Below are 19,720 nucleotides of genomic sequence, written 5' to 3' on the forward strand. Positions count from 1 at the left end.
CCCGGGAACTTTCCTTAAACCTGGCGAATTGGTGCAGTAAAGCAGCCAAATTCAAAGATTCTCTATTTGGCCTCGAGGTAGGTAACGTAATTGCCCAAGGGACGGCTCATGGCATGAAAATTGCCAACAACCCAGGGGTTATCGTTCCACGTAGTTTACGCTTCACTGCCTTTTCGGCTTGAAACATGTTATGACCTGACATGCAATCTCATTTAGGGTGTCATATAATCATCGCTTGTTGTTGTAATTTATCAAGCCCCAGTGAGGATTTAGGTCCGACAGGGGCTGTTTGTTGTATGGTACATGGGAGAATACCAAGTTGAAGCAAATTTACTGCTTCTTCTCCTCCACAGTCTTCTTCACGCCCTCCACGAAAGCCTCAACGGCATCACCTCCGCCGAGGGGCATACTGCCACCCTTCATGTAGCCTCCGTTCTCGACCTTGACGGATAGCGCATCGGCGATAGTCGGCAGCCCACCATCGCGAATAGCCATCGTCAGACTCGTGAGGCTCTGGTGGAACTGGGGACTCCGCAAGACCTTCTCCAGTAGTGCCTTCTTCTGGCCGAGGCTCATGGCCTGCTTAGCCGCCTCGATCGCAGCCGGCGTAGGCTCGGCGGAGCTGTCGCCCGCATCGGGTTGTTGGGCAAGAATCAGCACCGCCGGGGGCAGGAAACTCAGAAGATTATCAACCTCCTCCTCAGAGGCGTGCCTTGCCATAGGTATGGTTGCGGGAGGGGGCAGGAGGTCTGACAGGTGTGGGAATGAGTTGCCCTCCCCTTGACTGGCACCTCCAGCTCCAGAACCTCCTTTCAGCGAATCGAGAAAGTTTCTTACGGCAGTAGCAGCATCAGATGAACCACCCGCAGCACTATAACATTGAAGTTAGCTGAGTTCTGGTAGTACTGGCTTGAATCTAAGCACATTCATGTTGCAGTTGCTGATTTAGCACCAAGCTCTACAAATACAAATATCCACATCTTAGGTCGTGCTTCCAACTCCCTGATCTCATGTGCCATGCAAGGTTCCCCTCGTGACTAAATTCCTGCATTCGCACCGCAACGCCATGATTCGCTCGAATGAGAGTGTACCTACGCTCTTGCTCCATCAGCGCCACCTTCTCTAGAACCCTCGCCCTCTTCTCGTACATCGCCACCGGTAGCCCCCGGACCAGCGCCGCCAGCGCCGCCGCCCCGAGAAGAGTCTCCAGGTCCCTCAACATCTTCCATCGTCTCATCATCATCGTCGGGGCGCGATGGGCGGCTGTGGTTGATCGATGCGAGCTCGGCGTTCACATTCACCTCTTCTCCCTGGAGAAGAGTATCGACGATCTGTCCGATTTTCAGATCTCTTGGGCTGAAGTAGCTTGCCGCACCATCGCGACCTTGAGCTTTTGACTGAAGCCAGAAGATGTGACGTTGAGACGAGGACATGAACTTGAGGACGAAGACTCGTCCGTTGGTCTTGGAAGACGCATGTGTTTGCTTATCGGATTCGTGGGGAACGAAATGGCCATCGGTTGGCACCATAACCAGGTCGAGTTCGGGGCTGTCTAAAGGTTCACTTCGCTTTCTCCAGCAGAAATGGATAAGATCTGTGATAGTCAGAGGACCAGGCCTAGTTCACGAAAGCAACTTGATGTCTAGACGTACCATCTTCGGAGTAGAGATAGACATAGCCCGGTTCGGGCTTTGCTGTTACCTTGTAGGGCTTCTGCGACGACTGGTTGGGATGTTAGCGGCCAAATTGCTTGTTGGCGTAGGGGTCCTAGGACAGTTTACATCAATGTCGCATATGCCAGCCTTGAAGGTTATGATGGGGTTGATAGACATGATGGGCGACTTGTAGCTGACGATCAGAAGTGGAATAGACGAAAGGTAGAACGGGTAGGTATGGTGGGTGAGGATGACGACTTCAATCTCAGGTCAGGCTGTTTGTCACAGATATCACAACGCACTCTATTTGTATGCAAGGCTACCACGGAGCTTCGTAGGCAATGGGTGAGGTGAACAGGGAGCTTGGGCCTCAGCAACTCCCAGACCGGACTTAAACCCCGATGACATAACACCCCACTTGTGGCTGATGCTCGGTCCCTAAGATTTTCCTCAGCCGGCTTATCTTATCAAAATGCACGAACCAAGCAACCTTGGGAATTCTTCCAGGGCTGGAAAACCCACAAAGCCAGCATTTTGCCGATTTTTGTGAGTGTGTGCTTGGGACCAAGAAAGTCGTAGTCTATCAACCCACCAACGACGAACACCCGCGCAAACACCAAATCGCCCGACAGGTAGGACAGAGAGATTTCGGTTCTTCTCTTTATTTTTCTTTTCTTCCTTTCGGTCAACCATCCTCTCCCCACGACGACAAATCGACCAAATCGTCAAAATGTCGGCTCCTACCAGCAAGACGTTCGGCAAGTCGACCCGGGAGGTGCCTCACCACTCCCAGAAGGCCCAGAAGTGGTACCCTGCCGATGACGAGGCTCAGCCCAAGTCGGTGAGTTTTTATGCGATCCAATGCGGCAGCATGACTTGTTTCTACGATATCGAATTGGCATATGGCTCTTGAACATTACCCGCCGCTCCGAGGGGCATCCGATTTCACGATACTGGGCTTGGTTATAGCGTACGGGGGGAAGGAAAGGAGGGACTGGGCATGCCTCATGCTCAGTTGGGAGCCCTGGATACATGCCTTTGGGTTTGCATCTGAGCTGAGACAGCGCAAGTCCCAGAGCAAGCACGGAATGGGATATTTGTTATCAAGGAGCCAGCGGGACAAGATGCCATGCCACTTCGATATGCGACGGAACAAGCTGCGTGTTTCTTCATTGGACATCCTGACTGACTGGCTTTCAATAGGTCCGCAAGGCTGTTCGTGCCTGGGCTCCCCGCTCAACTCTCCAACCCGGTACCGTCCTGATCCTGCTCGCTGGCCGTTTCCGCGGCAAGCGCGTTGTCTCCTCAAGAACCTCGACCAGGGTGTTCTCCTGGTCACCGGTCCCTTCAAGATCAACGGTGTTCCTCTGCGCCGTGTCAACTCCCGATACGTCATCGCCACCTCCTACAAGATCGACCTGAGCGGCCTCGACACCAAGAAGGTTGACGAGATTGCTTCCGAGAAGTACTTCGCCCGTGACCGTACCGCAGAGAAGGCCGGTGAGGAGGCTTTCTTCAAGCAGGGAGAAAAGCCACAGGTACGTTTGGATTCTGCTATGATACGGACAAGAAGGGGACTAATAAACTATGTGCAGAAGAAGGAGATCAGCAGCAGCCGCGCGGCAGACCAGAAGACTGTCGACAAGGCTCTGATTGCCAGCATCAAGAAGGTCGACATGCTCGCCAGCTACCTTGCCAGCTCTTTCAGCCTGCGCAAGGGTGACAAGCCCCACGAGATGAAGTGGTAGATACCCACTTTGTCTACAACGGCACGGATTCGGAGAACTCGCGAGCTTTCGTCGCATGGGATGATTTGTTACTTTAGGGGCGAAAGGCAACTAGAAAGGTCGCTATGAACAGGCTTGCGGAATGTGGGCGGGCTTGTCAATTGCATCTGGACGTTGAAGGTCATTTGGTCACATTGATTCTGGCGTCCGTAATGAGGTTCACAGTCAACAAACAAAAAAGAGAGCATATGACAAATCTCTGGTCGGTTCTGGCTGTTATACAATGACTACACAGCATATGGCGTTATTCAATGAGGAATGGGAACATGTGATCCATGGTACACCTATGATTTGGGCTAGAATGCTCCATGCCCATGCGGTGCCTCCGTAATCCATATCGCAGCCCTGCTTGGATGCGTTCACGTGTGACCTCAATCAAAATAATCACGAATAACATGATAAGCCTCTTGGCCCGCCATCCCGCGAAACGTCTAATTCCTTTATGCTTTTCTCTAGCTATATAGCTGCCATAACATCGTTAAGAAAGGCAGCATAAATACGTTCGATCCTTGAGTTAAAGTCTCGCCATTCCGGATCCCAGCAAGGTGGGTAATCTGGGGATTCAAGTCTCGCGCTCCGCCCAGCTCTGGATCATGCCCTCGAGCGTAGCATCGTAGTGCTTGATTGTGACCTTGCCCGACGCCTCGTCCAGGACGAGTTGGCCTGTACAAACACCTTGCGGGGTTGCTTGTTGCGGACCACTTCGTCGCGGACCTTCTTGCCCCAGTAGTCGGCATCGACGCCCGACATCTCGTTGAAGAACTTAATGCCCGTGTCGACGTTGGCCGTGGCCTTGTAGATGTGCAGCTTCTGGAGGTAGTCACCCACCGCCTTGCGGCCGGTGGTCAAGATCTTGGACCGGTCAATCTGAATCTTGATGTCGCGCGCGTCGTCTCCGGAGTACTCCAGTTTGCAGAAGTCGTCGCCGGCCTGGAGGAAGCACTGCAAGATCGAGAATCGAGCCTGGGAGTGAGGCTGTCCCCACTTGCGGCTCTTGGGGTCGAACATCTCGAGGGAGACCAGACCGGCTCTTGCCATTGACAGGTAAGAAGTGTAGAGAATGTCACCAGCTTCGCTGTCCATATCGACGGAACCGTCGCCAAAGCCGAAGATCTTGAGCACGGGGAACTCGCAGCTGAGGAACATGGCCACCAGCTCCGCTCGGCACTCCTCGTAGGCACCGGCTATGCTACCGAAGACAGAGCCCCAGGTCTGGCCAGGCTTGTACCAAGTAGTGACGGGCTTGCCGGTCAACGGGGAGACCGGCGGGTTTGCCTTGTCGAAGTTGTATTCGCCCTCCGACGTTTCCTGCAACAGCTTTCCACATCCGTGTCCAGTCAGTTCGTGCAGACCGACCTGAACCTCGAACGATGCATCCCTGTACTTTCTGTACAAGTCCAGATCTTTGTCTGCGATGAAGGGGATTTTCTCATTGGGAGCCTTGGCAGACAACACATTACCAAGAGATACGTTCTTGAAACCCTCAGTTTGCCTGATGTCGTCGTAGTTTGGAATATTGATACCTAGGATATGTCAGCAGTCAGTCATGCAATAGACCCCGCGAGCAGGAGGCTTGGCAAGTACTCACCAGCAGGGATGCCCGAGCCAGCAAATGTCATAACCTCAAGCGAGGTGAAGTCAGGCGCGAGGAACTTATCCTTCTCGAAGGACTTGTCCCATGGCAAAAGGGGAATGAGACTTGGGGCAGCGTCGACCAAAGCGCCGAATGCTCTAGTCCGTTCTTGGTTCACGACGGCAGCAAAGCCTTCCCATTCACCCCTGATTCCAGCCGGATCTCTGTAAGTCTCAATGAAGCCAATGTTGCTCTCTACCGCTGGGCCCTTATCCCGAATCCAGAAGCGTTGGCTATCCTTGAAAGAGAGAAGCGAGCCGTCCTTGAAGGACTTGGCATATGCATTGTACATCTGTTTCTGAGTGTCGTTGGCGCCATTTTCGGCGGCTTTTTGAATGTTGTGGGTGACAGCGGCCATCTCCTTAGAATGGTCGCCGTAGACGAGCTTGATGGTCTTTCCTGCCAGCGGGCCCTCGGCGATTTTGAACTCGGTCTCCTTGCCGATATCACCACCTTCGCTGGGAACACTGGTGTCTGCAGAAGCAATCAAGATTTCGAAAACATTGCCACTGTTGGTCTTGGCGAGTCTTGTATTCTCGGGCAGTAGACCTTTGTCACCCATCCAATCAGCAACAGCGTCGATTTCATCTTTAGTGATGTCTGACGACTCGGGATAGTAGGTGGTCATGTGACCCTCCCCCGGGTATCCCAGATGCATGAGACCAGGCTTGTCTGATGAGAAGATGCCGCCCTTGGTAGCTTCATAGAACTTCTTTGCTTCCGGGGAAGTAGCCGCGAGGGCAGCAACCGCAGACTCGGAGCATCTCGGGATAAACTTGGAGTCTCCAAAGCTCTTGTAGTTGCCATTGTTACCAAGGAACTGGGCGCTATACTCCAGGAATTGCTGTAGTTCCTCCTCCGAAATGCCAGCCTTGGACTGTAGAGCCTTCCAGTCACCCCCGGTGCTCTTATGCAGTGCTAAGATGAAGTCGTAAATTGCCTCAGATTCGGGCGAGATCTGCCGTAACACGATCCTTGTGCCCGAGAAGGAAGCCCTTTAGGAATGTGTTATTTAGTGTTACGTCTGTGGGAGTCGCACCTGCACGATCCACTTGTCACGTGTACGGAGGTTCGGGGTAGCAGAAGTCGACAGGCTTAACCTACTGGCTGATGAAGTGAGCATATCGCTTCTGCCTGTCGTCCAGAGCTTCGAAGTGCTTCTCGATTTCCAGCCTGACGATGCTGGGAGGGGAGTCGGCCAGGTAGTGTTTCAGATCGTCGGCGTGCATTTTCGAGGGTGTTGCGTAGGATCGGGCCCAAACGTGCTGCTTGTTCTGGTATTTCAAGGGTTGCGATGCGGCGGCAGTGAGAAGTGAGGTGGGATAGAAACTGCCAGCAGTCGTGAGGAATCTAGATCTCGAAAGGCCTTGTCTCAGAAGACTTCGAGGAAAGGTTGAAATGGTCATTGAGGGAGAGGGGAAGTCGGCGCCCCGTCGTTTGCCGTAGCCGCTTTCTTTCCACTTTCACTCAATACCTTCCTCACATAGGCTGAGCGGGGCCCAATAAGCTTTCTGCAACTCAATTCTCCGCAGGCGGACTACAGCTTGACCCTACCTACTTACCTAGGGTCACACACATAAGCTGCAGCAGCGCTAATAAACCGTCTGGTCTGGTGTTTCTGGTCCTTCCCGGTGCGTGGTTTGTCGTGTTTCTTAGGTATTAATTGTCAATTGCGAATCGCTCATGAAACGATACCTAACTTAAGAGCAAGAATCGGGAATCCTCACGGTCTAGAACTAGAAACCAAACACCGAGATCACTAAGCGCCGGTATCCGCCACAACAAATCGATAAGCCTGGTAGCAACGGCGAGAGCCGGGTGTGCCACACGTTGCTGAGTCAGCCATGGCCAACTCGACAGTGTAAGATCAAGCAAAGAGTCCAACCATGGGGGTATCCCTTGCTCAGATCTTATACATGGTATATTTATAGTATTTTGTGGTTGTATCTTTCTCTACGCGGATATGAGTTTTCTTTGAGGGCATTCAACTCGGCCAATATGACCAACCACAAGAGCTTCAATGTGTCTTCTGCATGAAGTTAAGAAGGCGTCTCTGCAATACATACAGCCCCCGGTTTTCGAAGATATAAAACACTACTCTGAGTATATCCGCTTTGCAGATTCTAGATTCTTTAGCAACTCTTACATGATGGTACAGACGCATAGATACGCATGGACTGGCCCTTTTCATGCCCGACGTTGGGGCTGGTAACGCATGCCAAGTCTCAGGGAGAAGAATACATATTTAGGCGGTACCCAAATCGCAACGTGACAAGGGCCAAGCAGCCGATATGGGAAACATGAAATGCGTGAGTTGAGTAGACTGAGGTATGGGTCTAGTAAGCCCAAACAATGTCATTCTCGTAACATCACTTCGGTGCCGGGTTAGAGACGCGATAATCAGGGACGGGATAGCTAGCAATGGGATAGCGGGGAAGACATTCTATCTTTCTATAACCATTAAATCCATCTCTACTACCAGCCGCGGCATCGCGAATAGGTATGTATGGATTAGTTGTCCGCGTAGCTTCTAGGTCTTGGCTAGAAGACTTCATGTATATCCTACAAGGAAGAAATCAATAAGACCTGTGAATAATTTATCTAGTGTATAAATCGGCATCCACTATCTAAGAAACTTTCGGGATAAACAAGTGTATAAAGTGTATATAGGTCACCCGACCAGATAACAGCAGAAGTAGTTAACGAGAGCATCTCAATGGTCAGAAAGGATAACATGCCAGTCTTGGGAAACGATCAAGAAACCCATGCCGGCTGCGGCCGGCTGCGACGATCGAGGGAGGACCTATAGGGTAATATTTGAACCAGCAGCCGCTCTTCGCAGGCCGAGTTTGATCCGCATGACAACCGAGATGTAATGCAACCACGGTCCCCAGGTTGGGGTGCCCTACCTGCATCTGCGATAAGCGTTGAACGACGGGATCGAACGGCTGGACGAAATCAAGCTATCAAAGGATAGCTTGACAGGACGGGTGCGTTACACTTCTCGATTATGAAGGCGATAATGCTAAATTATTACCAGTATGCTTTCGATTTGCTAGAGACTGCCCACGCAATTTTACGAGGCTGCATCTGCTGCTGGTCATGCGACCAGAGAGTGTATAGTGGACAGCAAACAAAACCGAACGTTGTATCGCGGGCTTCCCGGCATTTGCATGCTACGAAGAGTTTATGTGCGAGAGTCGATTCCCGGAGTTGCGGGGCAATGCTGACCTCCATGGTAGTATTCTCCTCCCCGAAAATCGGAGATGATATGAGAAGTAAGGTTTGTGAGTGATCGTGGGAAAAACCACACACGAGACGTTATTTTAATTTGCCCGTCAAGGCGCAAGGCGTCTCTGACTGGTCCAGTGTCACACAGGCAGCTCGATGGCTAATTTAGGCAAGCACAGTTAGGCTCTCCCCACTGACCACGTTTTGTCCTCCATCACGAAACAGAATTAATAATTGGGGCTTCACAAGACCGATCAATCAATTGATGTGTCCTTGACGGCAGACCAGATTACGGTATGTACTGGCACTGGCATTGGATAATTGTGCATGGCTCACATTGATGAAGTTTTAACCTCATAACTCTTCTCGTTCGGTTGATCGCCTCTCAAGCCGATCATACATTGGTTATCATGTCATGATAGTTTCCCCCACGCGACCCCCAACTCAATCGACATGTTCAAACCTGAATTCCAATTGTCGGAATCTCCATCGGCTGAGGAGTTCACACTAGACCCATTACTTGGTCGGTCTCCCTGTTTCCGTCGGACGGTCGGAGTTTTGCCCGCCGTTCTGCGCTGCCCTGGGCCTGCCCTGAGCCTGCCTGCCCGGGGAATCCGTCCCATTCGAAGAATTCCAGAAACCACCCCCTGGCATGTTTTATGTGATCGAGGATGGGATCCCGGTCACTTCAAGTCACTGCTACCGTATTGATTAATTCGATCCTACCTGCGCCCTTTGGCTCCATGTCTTCTGGTCACAAGCGCAGCAGCAAAGACCCTCTGCTCAATTACCCTCATCTATCTCAGGCGTGTGTGCGTGCTTACTTCTTACATGCCTTGGTCATTCGTGGTCGACTGTCACTGGCCAGGATATGCAAGCTGTAAGTATGTAGGTAAGTTGCGGCTTTGAAGCTCGGCTGGTTTCTTCTACCTGCTCGTGTTGGACTGGACTTGCTTAGCAGCCCACTTGGACTCCATCCAAGTGTGCGCAGCGCAGGCGGCAACACGGGGCCGGGTCGACTTTTGAGACGATCCTACCGGGAAAGATGCCTTCCCCTTGATACGCAGAAACTCTTTACTGGGCCTGTTGTCGTCTTGCCCGACCATCTGATTCGCTGGTGGACCCTGGGAATTACCATCTTTGACGTGCATACCGCTAGCCCAGTGAGGTGATTCTCCCACCTGCCAGGCTTCCGGTCAGGCTTCTCTTTTCCCTCCTCCAGCGAGCCTTTGGCCAACCAGCCCAACAAACCTGGCGGAGCTGGTAGTTCCAGGTACGCTGCCACTACGACTCTACGGACCGTCGCCCATGGGGGAACGGTTTTCTAGCAACATCTAGCGGTCCCCAATCTGCATGCACCAAACCACATGCACACACACCCATACCCCCCATTCTCCGTATTCCCTGGCGCTCCCGCAAATTTTTATGGCCATCCACCCAGGGGCTAGCCTAAGGAGCGCTTGGGGCTGGGGAAGAACCGGCTGTTAGGTTCTGACATCAACTATTCATATAACACCATTCTTGCGTCCCCAAGCTCCACCCTCTGTTGCCCAACTCATATTACCGCGAAGTTTCCTCCCGTTTCTCCTTTTCTTTCCATTCAAACAGTTTGCTCTCTTTTGTTTGTATGATCCTAAGTAAACCTGGAAACTGGGACCAATCTTACTCTACCTACTCCTACCGTTCCTCTTTGCTGTCCATTGAAACATAAGACAAGCTGGTCGTTGTTGCACCGAGCTTCCCCAGTAGCTCCCTCCTTGGCTCGGCGGGCGTTTACTAGTTCACCGAACGTGGTGTTGCCAGCGCACGCTCTACCTAGATGATATATCAACACACATCGGCTCTTAATTCCCGTGGCACGATGCTTTCCTACGACCATAAGATTTCTTCACTGAATGGTGCTCCAACACCTGCTCCCCCGAACATGGCTTCCAACATGAACTCCTTGGGCGCCGACCCGAAGCCGCTTAACACAATCATGACCCCCAACGTATCAAATACGGCAAGCAACGGCCGGCCTGCGCCAAGACACCACCACATCTGGCTGGTCACAGGCCCTGCTGGCTGTGGGAAGAGCACCGTCGCGCAGCACATCGCAGAAACACTCAGTGTACCTTACATAGAAGGGGACGAGGTAGAGCATCCATCAGTACCGGGGCATTCTAAGCATATGGCTAACATGAGTGGCACAGTTTCACCCTCCGACTAATGTGGACAAGATGCGCAATGGCATCCCACTCACAGACGCTGACCGATGGGACTGGCTGACGCTGCTGCGCGAGGAGTCGCTGCGGCAGCTGGCCAAGGGCAACGAAAGTGTAGTTCTGACATGTTCTGCATTGAAGCGCAAATATCGTGACGTCATTCGAGTCGCGCCCTACTATTCGCATGATGTCTTGCTGCACTTTATCTATCTGCACGCTCCGGCGGATGTGCTGCAAAAGCGGGTGGCAGCACGGCAAGGCCATTACTTCGGGGCGAGCATGGTCGAGAGCCAGTTTAAGATACTGGAACCCCCTAGTGCTGAGGAGACGGATGTGATCAGCATCGACGTGAGCCAGAGCATGGCAGAAGTGCAGAGGGAAACGTTAGACAAGGTGCTTCACACGATCGACGAGGCTGCATAAGCAAACACCTGCTCCTGCATGAGATCAGATAGCATGGGTAGATATGGAACTACTGCGGGAACGACTGCACAAACTCCACTTCCCTGTGTGACCGGTGCATCTCCAAAGCAATCGAGGCGCAAAGTTTAGCCGGCGTTCCAGACAGCATAGAAGCCCCCCCGGGCAGGAGACGGTGGAGGCAAGTCTGCAGGACTTGCGCCTTTTTTTCTCTTTTGGTTCTGCAATTGGGAGACGAATACGAACAGGATACACGACTGGCGAATCTGCACGGCGCTCCGGACCCCAACATGGCATACTAGGCGTTCACGAATTTTGGTTTGATTTGCCCTGGCAATTTTCTGCCTTTTGGGCGTGGAGGCTAGAGGGGGATTTTTTGGGTTCATTTTTCCGCACCAATGGCATACTACCTCTCATGGGCGAATTTGGTTCTCCCCCGTCATTGGTCTTATGGGTTTGGCGCCTGCAGAGACGTTGGGCAATGCTCTCAGGCAACGTCGTGCTTTTCCCTTTCATGAATTTTCTACCTAGGCAGTGTTTGAGGTCAGATGTTGGTGGAGTTGAGAGGGAAGGCGTACATAAAAATGCTGCAAGCATTTACTATTTCTGTCGTGAAAGGCAATTGATATCCATTCTACACTATATCGCGCCGCCCATGTAACAAGTCTGGCTAGTGAGTCAGCCAGTAAGCACCAGCTTGTGCTAGCTCGATCTTTGCAGTGACCCAGAACGGAACCCAGCCGCTGCATTTGTCGCTGATGCTCACAACCGGCCGAGGAGTCTGTTAGTATACCCATATGCATACCGGTCTTATCCTTTCAGCAGATTACGTATATATGTTTGGGTGATACTTCTACCCACAGTGAGAGGGAGAAGGAGAGGGAGATTGCAGGTGCCTCCGCCCTCCTAGAAGATGGCAAGCCAATCAAGAACGGGCGGACCTGGATGCCGGTGCAGCATGCAGATAGGTCAGAGGTGTCGTATATGTAGGCATGTAAGTATGTAGCTAAGCGCGCAATACACACTCTGCCTGCCAGTCGGGCCTGCTTCTCTCGGTACCGCGCGCTCGTCAATCCTACCGCACCATGGTTCAACCGGTGTAGATTGGGGCACGCAGGGGGGCCATATATGTGTACATGTTCGGTGAGCCATTTCCTCGCTATCAGTGGGGTTTACCTTACCACGTTTGTCGAATCTTGCAGATGTCAGTATGGCCAAGCTGTCTACTTGCCTAGATGTAGATAGTAGTTATAGCCGTACTGGATTAGTTAGTTGCATGTCCCGGTTGCACATACCTAGTGACTTATTCCCCTTTATGACGTGTAAGTCTCGCATTACACATGTATGTAGAGATGAACCTGACACGGTTTGCCTACATCCTCAAGAACCAATTGAAGCGTAATCGGATCTCTATTGGCCATTGTCTATATGACTATAATCTACGGGTTAATTAACAGAGACCCCCTCCATGCATTGGGCCAGCATATGCCCGACGTCCATGTGACCGACGAACCTCGCTCTCCTCGCTCTCCAGATGGCATTCAGTTCCCTGTTGTACGTAAATGCTCTCATGCATAATAATAATGCCTTTTGTTTCAAGACCCCATGGCCGACAGACCAGATTTGGATCAGATCATCCCCGCCTTGAACACATGCGCATACTCTTGCAGACAGCAAGCATGCAATATTTGTATCTGGTGCCGCCCATGCCAGAACCCTTGCTGCCTTGTATCACCGAATGGCACACGAGTCCGAGCGCCGCAACGCAACGCACCGCCGTCTCTTGTTCTGTGTTTTCAGACAGAGGCGTGACCAGGCCGGTTGATACCCACCTCACTGGTAATCAGTTAGGAGAGTAAGGGAATTTCGAAGGTCGTAAGTAGGATAGAAGGGTTTGACCATCAATACCAGACAGTAAATAGTCCTTTACCGGAGATGTAGGATCATCTGGTCCGGATGCTCGACCAACCTCCTCACCACGTCCGCAGCCCGCGCCATGGTCGCGCCATCGACGACGCGGTGGTCGGCGCTCCAGCTGAAGTTACAGACCTGCTTCTTGACCACGCAGTCGCGCTCGTCGAAGCCGGGCACCTCGCGCATGCGGCCGACCCCCAGGATGGCGACAGCCTTGTCGACGATGACGGGCGCCAGGTAGGTGCCGCCGATGTTGCCAATGTTGGAGACGGTGATGGTGCCGCCGCTGAGGTCCTGGACCGAGAGCCGCCCCGTCGTCGCGAGGCCCTGCAGGCGCACGAGCTCAGTCGCGATCGCGTAGACGTTGAGCGACGCGACGTTTTTGATCACCGGCACGAGCAGGCCCGACGGCGTGTCCATGGCGACGCCGATGTTGTGCTGGCTGCGCATCACGAGGCTCGGCTTATCCGTGCCGCTGTCGATCTCGACCCGCGCGTTGAGGATGGGATATTGGTACAGCGCCATGGAGACCGCCTTGATGATGAAGGGGAGGTAGGAAACCTTGGCCAAGGCGCCCCTTTCCTTGGCTAGGGTCTCGTTCAGGCGACCGCGCAGGCCGTGCAGCGTCGAGAAGTCGATCTCGTCGGCGTAGATGAAGTGCGGTATGCTCAGGGAGCGAGTCATGACCTTGAACATCTGCGCTTGCACATTTGTGAGCGGAGCCGGTGTTTCTACCTGCGCGGTGTCCGTCGGTATCTGGGGATAAGAAAAGGCAGGCGATGATGGGTTTGCGGGCGCCGCGGGCGGTGTCGTCGCCCCTGCTGCTGGGCGGCTCTCCGCGAACTTGTAGACATCCTCCTTCAGTACGCGCCCGTCTTTCCCTGTTCCTTGTACCTCTGTGATATCCACAGTTAACTCCTTGGAAAGATGGCGCACCGCCGGCGTTGCCAACGCGCCGTACGTGCCATTGTTCTTGGACGTTCTCGCCTGGCCACTGCCCTTGGCCGACGAAGCTTCCGTGGGCGCCGCAGTTGCTGCTCTCTGTTCTCCGGAGGGCTGACTGCTTATTGATTCCTCATTCACTGGCGCTGATGCGCCGGCTTCTTCTCTTCGTGACGGTTCGGGGACAGTCAATGCTTCTAGGTCTTCTTTCTTGACGTCGCCTAGGATATCGATATCCACAAACGGCTTGCCGACCTTGGCCATGTCGCCTGCCTCATAATGTAGCTTTTTCACCACGCCGCTGAACCGACTGGTGATCTCGACGGATGCTTTGTCGCTTTGGACCTCGCAGAGTGGGAGAACTCCTCGACTCGGGCTTCGGGTTCGACGAACCATTGAATGATCTCGCACTCGACGATGCCTGTACGTAATGAGAAATTGTGTAAGTGGTATCCTTCAATGCCACTTTGGGTATCGGAAACAAGGACAAATGATGGTTAATACTACCTACCTTCACCAATATCTGCCAGTAAGACAGGCTTCACCACCTGCATTCGTCTCGTGGAATGAAATCCCTTCGCCCATGACTGCTGCTGCTGCTGCCGCTGCCCATAAGCACCGCAGACGATGGCCTGGTTTAGACCCTTATATAAGTGCCATTGGCGGCGGACTGCGCGGGAACTTCGCTGGAGAAACATGGTACATATATTAGAGGATCTTTCTATACGTTTCTCTACATTAGTCTTCAAGGAGAAAAGAAAGAAATTGGAAAGGAAAAAAAGAACGATTTTGCTCATTCCAAGCACCGCCCTGTCTCTGCGGCGGTGGAAATTGAATGCCAGGGGAATGACGGCCTTGGGGAAAGCCAACCCACCCCGCGAGGGGCCGCAGTTAGCCGAATCTGGGGTTCTGCCGCTGGGAGCCGGTGCTGTTCGGCCTTGTGATGCTCTGTGACGTTAGCGCGATCCTGCAAATTCTGGGGCTCGGCTTAACAATGGTACCTGCTCTGCTGCTGTGTCGCCAAACCCGAGACCTGCCTAACTCCCGTCTGTATTCGACTGTATGATAATTTCTACTTGGAATCTCATGATCTCGGTATCCTTGGGACAATTGAGCTCGAGGTTAATTGGCGGTGCTACTGCTAGCATCGAGAATTGGCAGGTACAGGGGTGCTTCACCAGATACGACGTTATCTTAGCGTAATCGTGACAGCTCCTCCTAGGTAGCTCGAAATATGTAAATTGTCAATTCCCATCTCATGCGGAGGGGACTTTCGCAAAGAAGAAGCCGCATACCCTTAACCCTCGTCCGTCCGTCCCCCCCGTCGCACGAGATGCTAAACAGCAAAGCCATGTCGTTCGTGCCCCGGCGCCAATTGTTCTGCCGGTTGTGCCAAACCCGGTCCTTCAGCACATCGTACCGGTCGCTCGCCGCAGCCAACCAGCCCAAGAAAGCCGCCGCCGCCCCCGTCTCCGCCGCGCAAGCTCCGCCAAGAAGGCCGTCGTCCCGCCGCCCTCGGAGCAGTTCGCCGCGGCACCCAAAGGGTATGGCAAGCGCGTCGAAGAGTTCACGCCCGTCCCGCTGAGCCAGCCGATTGGCATGGCGTACCCCCCGGAAGAGGGGCAGAACACGGGTATCGACGAGCGGACTTGGAACCAGCGCCGCAAGGAGTTCTCGACCATGTCGAGTTCGGCTCGCTGGTCCCAGCATCTGGAGAGGAGAGAAGAGCTGTATGTCACCAACGACAAGTCACTACACTAGCAACCACAAACACCCCACTTGCTCCCTTTCCGGAAGACCACACACACACACACAGCAACCGAGATGGTAGATGATAGCCGGGGAAGACGGATAACAGAATGCTAATTCTCTTGTTTTACAGGAAGGAGAAGTTCCGCCGCCCCTATTTCCGCGACTGGGGCAACCTCCAGTTCCACAAGGGCAAGACCTTCTACCCGCCGCCGCGCCTCTTCAAGGGCGAGACCTCGCTCTACTTCCCGAACCTGTACGGCCGGACGCTGCTCAAGGGCCGCGGCAGCCCCGAGCGCGACACGACGCCGACGCTCGTGGGCAAGACATCCGTCATTTCCGTCTTCAGCGGCACCTGGGCCGAGAACCAGGCCAAGACGTTCGCGGGCGCCGCGCAGAACCTGGCCCTCGCGCGGCTGCTCGCGGACCACGGCGACGTCGCGCAGCACGTGCGCGTCAACGTCGAGCCGGACCGGCTCAAGTACCTGCTCATCCGCCTCTTCCTCGGCGGCATCCGCCGGCAGGTGGGCGAGGCCGACTGGGCCCGGTACTTCGTCGTCCGGCACCCGCTCTCGGATGAGATCCGCGAGAACGTCGGCCTGCTCAACGGCAAGGTCGGCTACGTGTACTTGGTGGACAGCCTCTGCCGGATCCGCTGGGCCGGCAGCGGCGAGGCCAACGACGAAGAGCGGGTAGGCCTGGCCAATGGGCTGCAGAGGTTGATTGACGAAGAGAAGAAGAGATCTTGAAGATAGATGGCAACCGGTAAGGCGGGGCAATAAGTATAAAACAAAACCTGTACCACAAACAATCATGTACGGCTACACATGTTCTCATAGAAAAAGATACCCAAATTTCCATACACCCTCGGTTTTTTGGTATTGTCTAAATAGGGTCAGTCCTTTGTGAAATTTGAGAAGCCTCTATCTATACAGAAGTAAAAAGAGGAACGGGGAAAACAAGAAGATTGGGATCGTGAAACTTGCCTTTGAGAACATACTACAGCTCAAGGTTTTGCTGCACTCGGTATGGGGATGTATCAGAGACCTCTGCTCACGGCCGCATTCGAACCCGAATAGATAGATACCCAAGTACTTGCTACAGCCCCTTGCCGAATCTGGTCTGGACGTTGAATAACAATCAACATACAGAGGCTGGTAGAGAGAACCCAGCGCTGTATCCTGCCTTTATAGCCTACAATACAACCTGTTCTGTTGCCCTTATGAACCGGAACGCCATGCCACGCCAGTACCTATGCAAACCGCAAAACCAGAGGTATCAATATCTCTTTCTTCTTCACGGCCACCACTAGAACCTGGTCTGTTTTCACACGATGAAGGGCAGCAGAGGGAGCCACCGCTATCATCCTCCTCCTTCTCATCACCACATCCATGATGACCGCAATCAGTAAATCCAAAAGACCCCTGCCCCCTTTACAAAGCGAACCAGAACACCAAGAAACAGAACGCGATGAAGGAGCCCATGATGATGCCGTCCCGTCGCTTCCGGGCCGAGATCTTGCCGATGAGGGAGTTGAGCCCGGGTACCTGGCTGGCGGCCAGGGTGATGCGGCGGTTGATGTTGGCAAAGGTCTCGCGCTGCAGGTGGAAGCTCTCCTGGGTGGCGTAGGCCTGCGACAGGACGCTGTCGACCATGTTATGGCTGTTGTCGACGCGCGCGCGCTCGTCGAGCATGTACTCGGCCTCGGCGGCCTCGGGGTTGCTGGCGTGGTAGGCGTCGATGTCGGAGCGCACGTTGGACAGCAGGTTGGCGCGGTTGCGCGCCTCGGCCAGGTTGGCCCGCAGGCGGCCCAGGTCGCGCCGGTGCTCCGTCAGCTTCTCCCGCAGCAGCGACAGGTTGTTCTGCTTCAGCGCCGACGCGGCCATCTCCGAGTCCAGCAGCCGCGCCAGCTGGGCCACGATGCCCTCGCGCCGCTCGATCACCTCCTCCAGCTTCGCCTCGGTCTCGCGCTCCTCGGGCGTCGGCTTCGGCGGTATGGTGGTGACTTGGGCATACTGCGAGTAGGTGTGGAAGAGCGTCTCCGTCTTTGTGGATAGTGAAGCTCTACTGTTAGTACATATCGTTCCTCGGAAATGGGAGGTCTCCTTGTCCCTTTCTTACTTGAGATTCTAATGCTCGGGCTTGCTGTCGCAACTGGGCCCAGCCCGGATTTCCTGCAGTCGCCGCCATTGTGGAAGTGTGTATGAGTTGTCGCCTCGAAAAGCAACTGGTTGATTAAAAAAGATTGATGCTCAAGTAGGTACTCCAATGCTCTACTGGGCTAGTCAATGACATGCCAGTCTGGACAGGTTCACATGCGTCGAGCTCTAGTAACTGCCAAAGGTGGATGGTTGTTGATTTGGTTGGTATGTACTAATTGGGCGAGGATAATGGAGACATTGAAACACGGTTGCTATTTCTCTTTCATCCAATGTCCACGTCGAGACTCAGTCCGACCGACTATTTGATTTGGGAGTAGCAAGGGTAAAGACGTTGATGGATCGAGCAAGTTGGTGCTCTGAAGTCCGGCCATTCGGAATCAATAGTGCAGTCAATAGGAGCTGTCCAGGCACCCTTGGAAGCGAGCTGCTGTCGCATTGTACCAGCATTAATCAATGGCATGGACTTTAGGTAACAGTGAAACGCCGTAATGCCGACGAAACATTGAAGCGTCATGTCAGGAACTGTGGCTTTGCATCTGCACGTCTTACATAAATCGACCAAATGTGGCGCATGCATCACTCCCACCAAAGATACCAGATAGGCTACCAACTGATAAACTGATTGCTGCTGATTGAAGTGCAGTTTTTGGAGGACTGCACCACACACACAACCCTAAGTTCGTTTTCCACACGAATTGGCTGACCCCCGATTTTTTTCTATTGGAACTAGGAGGAATCGTCAATTCTGAAATCCAAACCGACGAGGAGGAGACAGTCAATTCTTGCATCACAGCAACAACCTCAGTCCTTTGTTAACTAACTCCAGCAGCGACGACTCAAAATGGTAAGTCAATTATCATATTTGCCCTGATCCCATGCATCCATGCTCTCTCTCGGTCTACACGCGCAACACAATCAGTACAAGACGACGACAAATATGAAGACACAAAAATTCGACATGGCCGTCCCGATTTTCACGGACTGCTGTCAACCCACAACTTGACACCTCGCCTTGCACCACCACGCAGAACCACCAGCATCACCACCAACGATAAAACACCTCTTGAGAATTTCTGTACGGGGCATTATGGGGCTAACCAAAATGTTTTCTCCTCACAGTCTACCTCCAAGGTTAAGGCCGGTACCCTGTGGTCCAAGAACAAGGACGAGCTGGTGAAGCAGCTCGGTGAGCTCAAGACCGAGCTCGGCCAGCTGCGCATCCAGAAGATCGCCTCCTCCGGCACCAAGCTCAACCGCATCCACGATCTCCGCAAGTCCATCGCCCGCGTCTTGACCGTCATCAATATCAAGCAACGCAACCAGCTCCGCCTCTTCTACAAGAACAAGAAGTACCTGCCTCTGAACCTCCGCCCCAAGCAGACCCGTGCCATCCGCCGCCGGTTGTCACCCGAGGAGAAGGGCGCCATTCTGGAGAAGACCAAGAAGCGCAACACGCACTTCCCTCAACGCAAGTACGCCGTCAAGGTATGTTGTCACTCTTTTATTTCTCCCCCTCTCTTCTTGATGGATAAATCCTTGGTATCGGCCAAGTTTCTATCCGTGAGTTGGGCTATGTGGGCTAACAGGACAAATTGCAGGCCTCCGCATAAACGAATGACTTTGGGGGAAACGGTAGCGATGGGGAATTCTGATGCTTGTACGTGCTAGGTGATGGAGGCGCGGCCGGCTATAGATGAACGATACGAGGCAAACGGGGAACACGAATAGTATCCTTGTCCTCGACAAAAAGGGAATATCTGATCTTTGCATGGCATCACACGGCTTTTCGGTTCATCAAACAATGGTCACGGTGTTATGAGGTCGATTCTACGCAGCAAAATTATAGCTGCCAAATGAATTGCGCATGCATTTGCGTTATGAAGGATGTCCCGCTGGCCGTACTACGATGCTTCCCGATTTGGTGACCTACGGCGTGATATTCGAACTCATGCTTACAGCAACACCAACACGACATCTCTTGTCATATCAAGCCGAACCCGAACGCTGCAGAAGGCCGCAGGGG

General features: G+C 53.3%; 8 protein-coding genes across 8 annotated transcripts; 4 read left to right on the forward strand and 4 right to left on the reverse strand.

Annotated features, from left to right (window-relative positions):
* Positions 1–330: 330 nt before the first annotated feature.
* On the reverse strand, positions 331–1,832 carry PG994_010269 (Adhesion regulating molecule; the record flags this gene model as incomplete). The annotated part of the gene is made up of 4 exons (XM_066861678.1): positions 331–871; positions 1,096–1,594; positions 1,653–1,722; positions 1,782–1,832. 4 exons carry the CDS (start codon positions 1,830–1,832, stop codon positions 331–333), a joined length of 1,161 nt encoding a protein of 386 aa, XP_066710788.1.
* Positions 1,833–2,348: 516 nt separating this feature from the next.
* On the forward strand, positions 2,349–3,428 carry PG994_010270 (60S ribosomal protein eL6). Its single transcript, XM_066861679.1, is given in 4 exon segments — positions 2,349–2,496; positions 2,859–2,954; positions 2,966–3,193; positions 3,251–3,428. The coding sequence occupies 4 exon segments, from the start codon at positions 2,386–2,388 to the stop codon at positions 3,401–3,403; spliced, it is 588 nt and encodes a 195-aa protein (XP_066710789.1). The 5' UTR covers positions 2,349–2,385; the 3' UTR covers positions 3,404–3,428.
* A 605-nt stretch (positions 3,429–4,033) lies between these two features.
* PG994_010271 (dipeptidyl peptidase 3) lies at positions 4,034–6,304 on the reverse strand (the record flags this gene model as incomplete). Its single annotated transcript, XM_066861680.1, has 3 exons — positions 4,034–4,965; positions 5,031–6,070; positions 6,180–6,304. The coding sequence occupies 3 exons, from the start codon at positions 6,302–6,304 to the stop codon at positions 4,034–4,036; spliced, it is 2,097 nt and encodes a 698-aa protein (XP_066710790.1).
* Positions 6,305–10,167: 3,863 nt separating this feature from the next.
* On the forward strand, positions 10,168–10,933 carry PG994_010272 (uncharacterized protein; the record flags this gene model as incomplete). Its single annotated transcript, XM_066861681.1, has 2 exons — positions 10,168–10,440; positions 10,499–10,933. 2 exons carry the CDS (start codon positions 10,168–10,170, stop codon positions 10,931–10,933), a joined length of 708 nt encoding a protein of 235 aa, XP_066710791.1.
* A 1,923-nt stretch (positions 10,934–12,856) lies between these two features.
* Positions 12,857–14,182, reverse strand: PG994_010273 (Lipoamide acyltransferase component of branched-chain alpha-keto acid dehydrogenase complex; the record flags this gene model as incomplete). Its single annotated transcript, XM_066861682.1, has 1 exon — positions 12,857–14,182. One exon carries the CDS (start codon positions 14,180–14,182, stop codon positions 12,857–12,859), a length of 1,326 nt encoding a protein of 441 aa, XP_066710792.1.
* Positions 14,183–15,137: 955 nt separating this feature from the next.
* PG994_010274 (uncharacterized protein) lies at positions 15,138–16,284 on the forward strand (the record flags this gene model as incomplete). The annotated part of the gene is given in 3 exon segments (XM_066861683.1): positions 15,138–15,208; positions 15,223–15,516; positions 15,669–16,284. The coding sequence occupies 3 exon segments, from the start codon at positions 15,138–15,140 to the stop codon at positions 16,282–16,284; spliced, it is 981 nt and encodes a 326-aa protein (XP_066710793.1).
* Positions 16,285–16,968: 684 nt separating this feature from the next.
* PG994_010275 (vesicle transport V-SNARE protein) lies at positions 16,969–17,725 on the reverse strand (the record flags this gene model as incomplete). The annotated part of the gene is made up of 2 exons (XM_066861684.1): positions 16,969–17,580; positions 17,657–17,725. 2 exons carry the CDS (start codon positions 17,723–17,725, stop codon positions 16,969–16,971), a joined length of 681 nt encoding a protein of 226 aa, XP_066710794.1.
* A 659-nt stretch (positions 17,726–18,384) lies between these two features.
* PG994_010276 (60S ribosomal protein uL29) lies at positions 18,385–19,597 on the forward strand. The gene is made up of 3 exons (XM_066861685.1): positions 18,385–18,541; positions 18,817–19,182; positions 19,296–19,597. The coding sequence occupies exons 1-3, from the start codon at positions 18,539–18,541 to the stop codon at positions 19,305–19,307; spliced, it is 381 nt and encodes a 126-aa protein (XP_066710795.1). The 5' UTR covers positions 18,385–18,538; the 3' UTR covers positions 19,308–19,597.
* The last annotated feature ends 123 nt before the right edge of the window (positions 19,598–19,720 follow it).

Source organism: Apiospora phragmitis, assembly GCF_038363925.1.
Source record: "Apiospora phragmitis strain CBS 135458 chromosome Unknown utg000010l:1.0-9815664.0:1.0-9183399.0, whole genome shotgun sequence".
Lineage (NCBI taxonomy): Eukaryota > Fungi > Ascomycota > Sordariomycetes > Amphisphaeriales > Apiosporaceae > Apiospora > Apiospora phragmitis.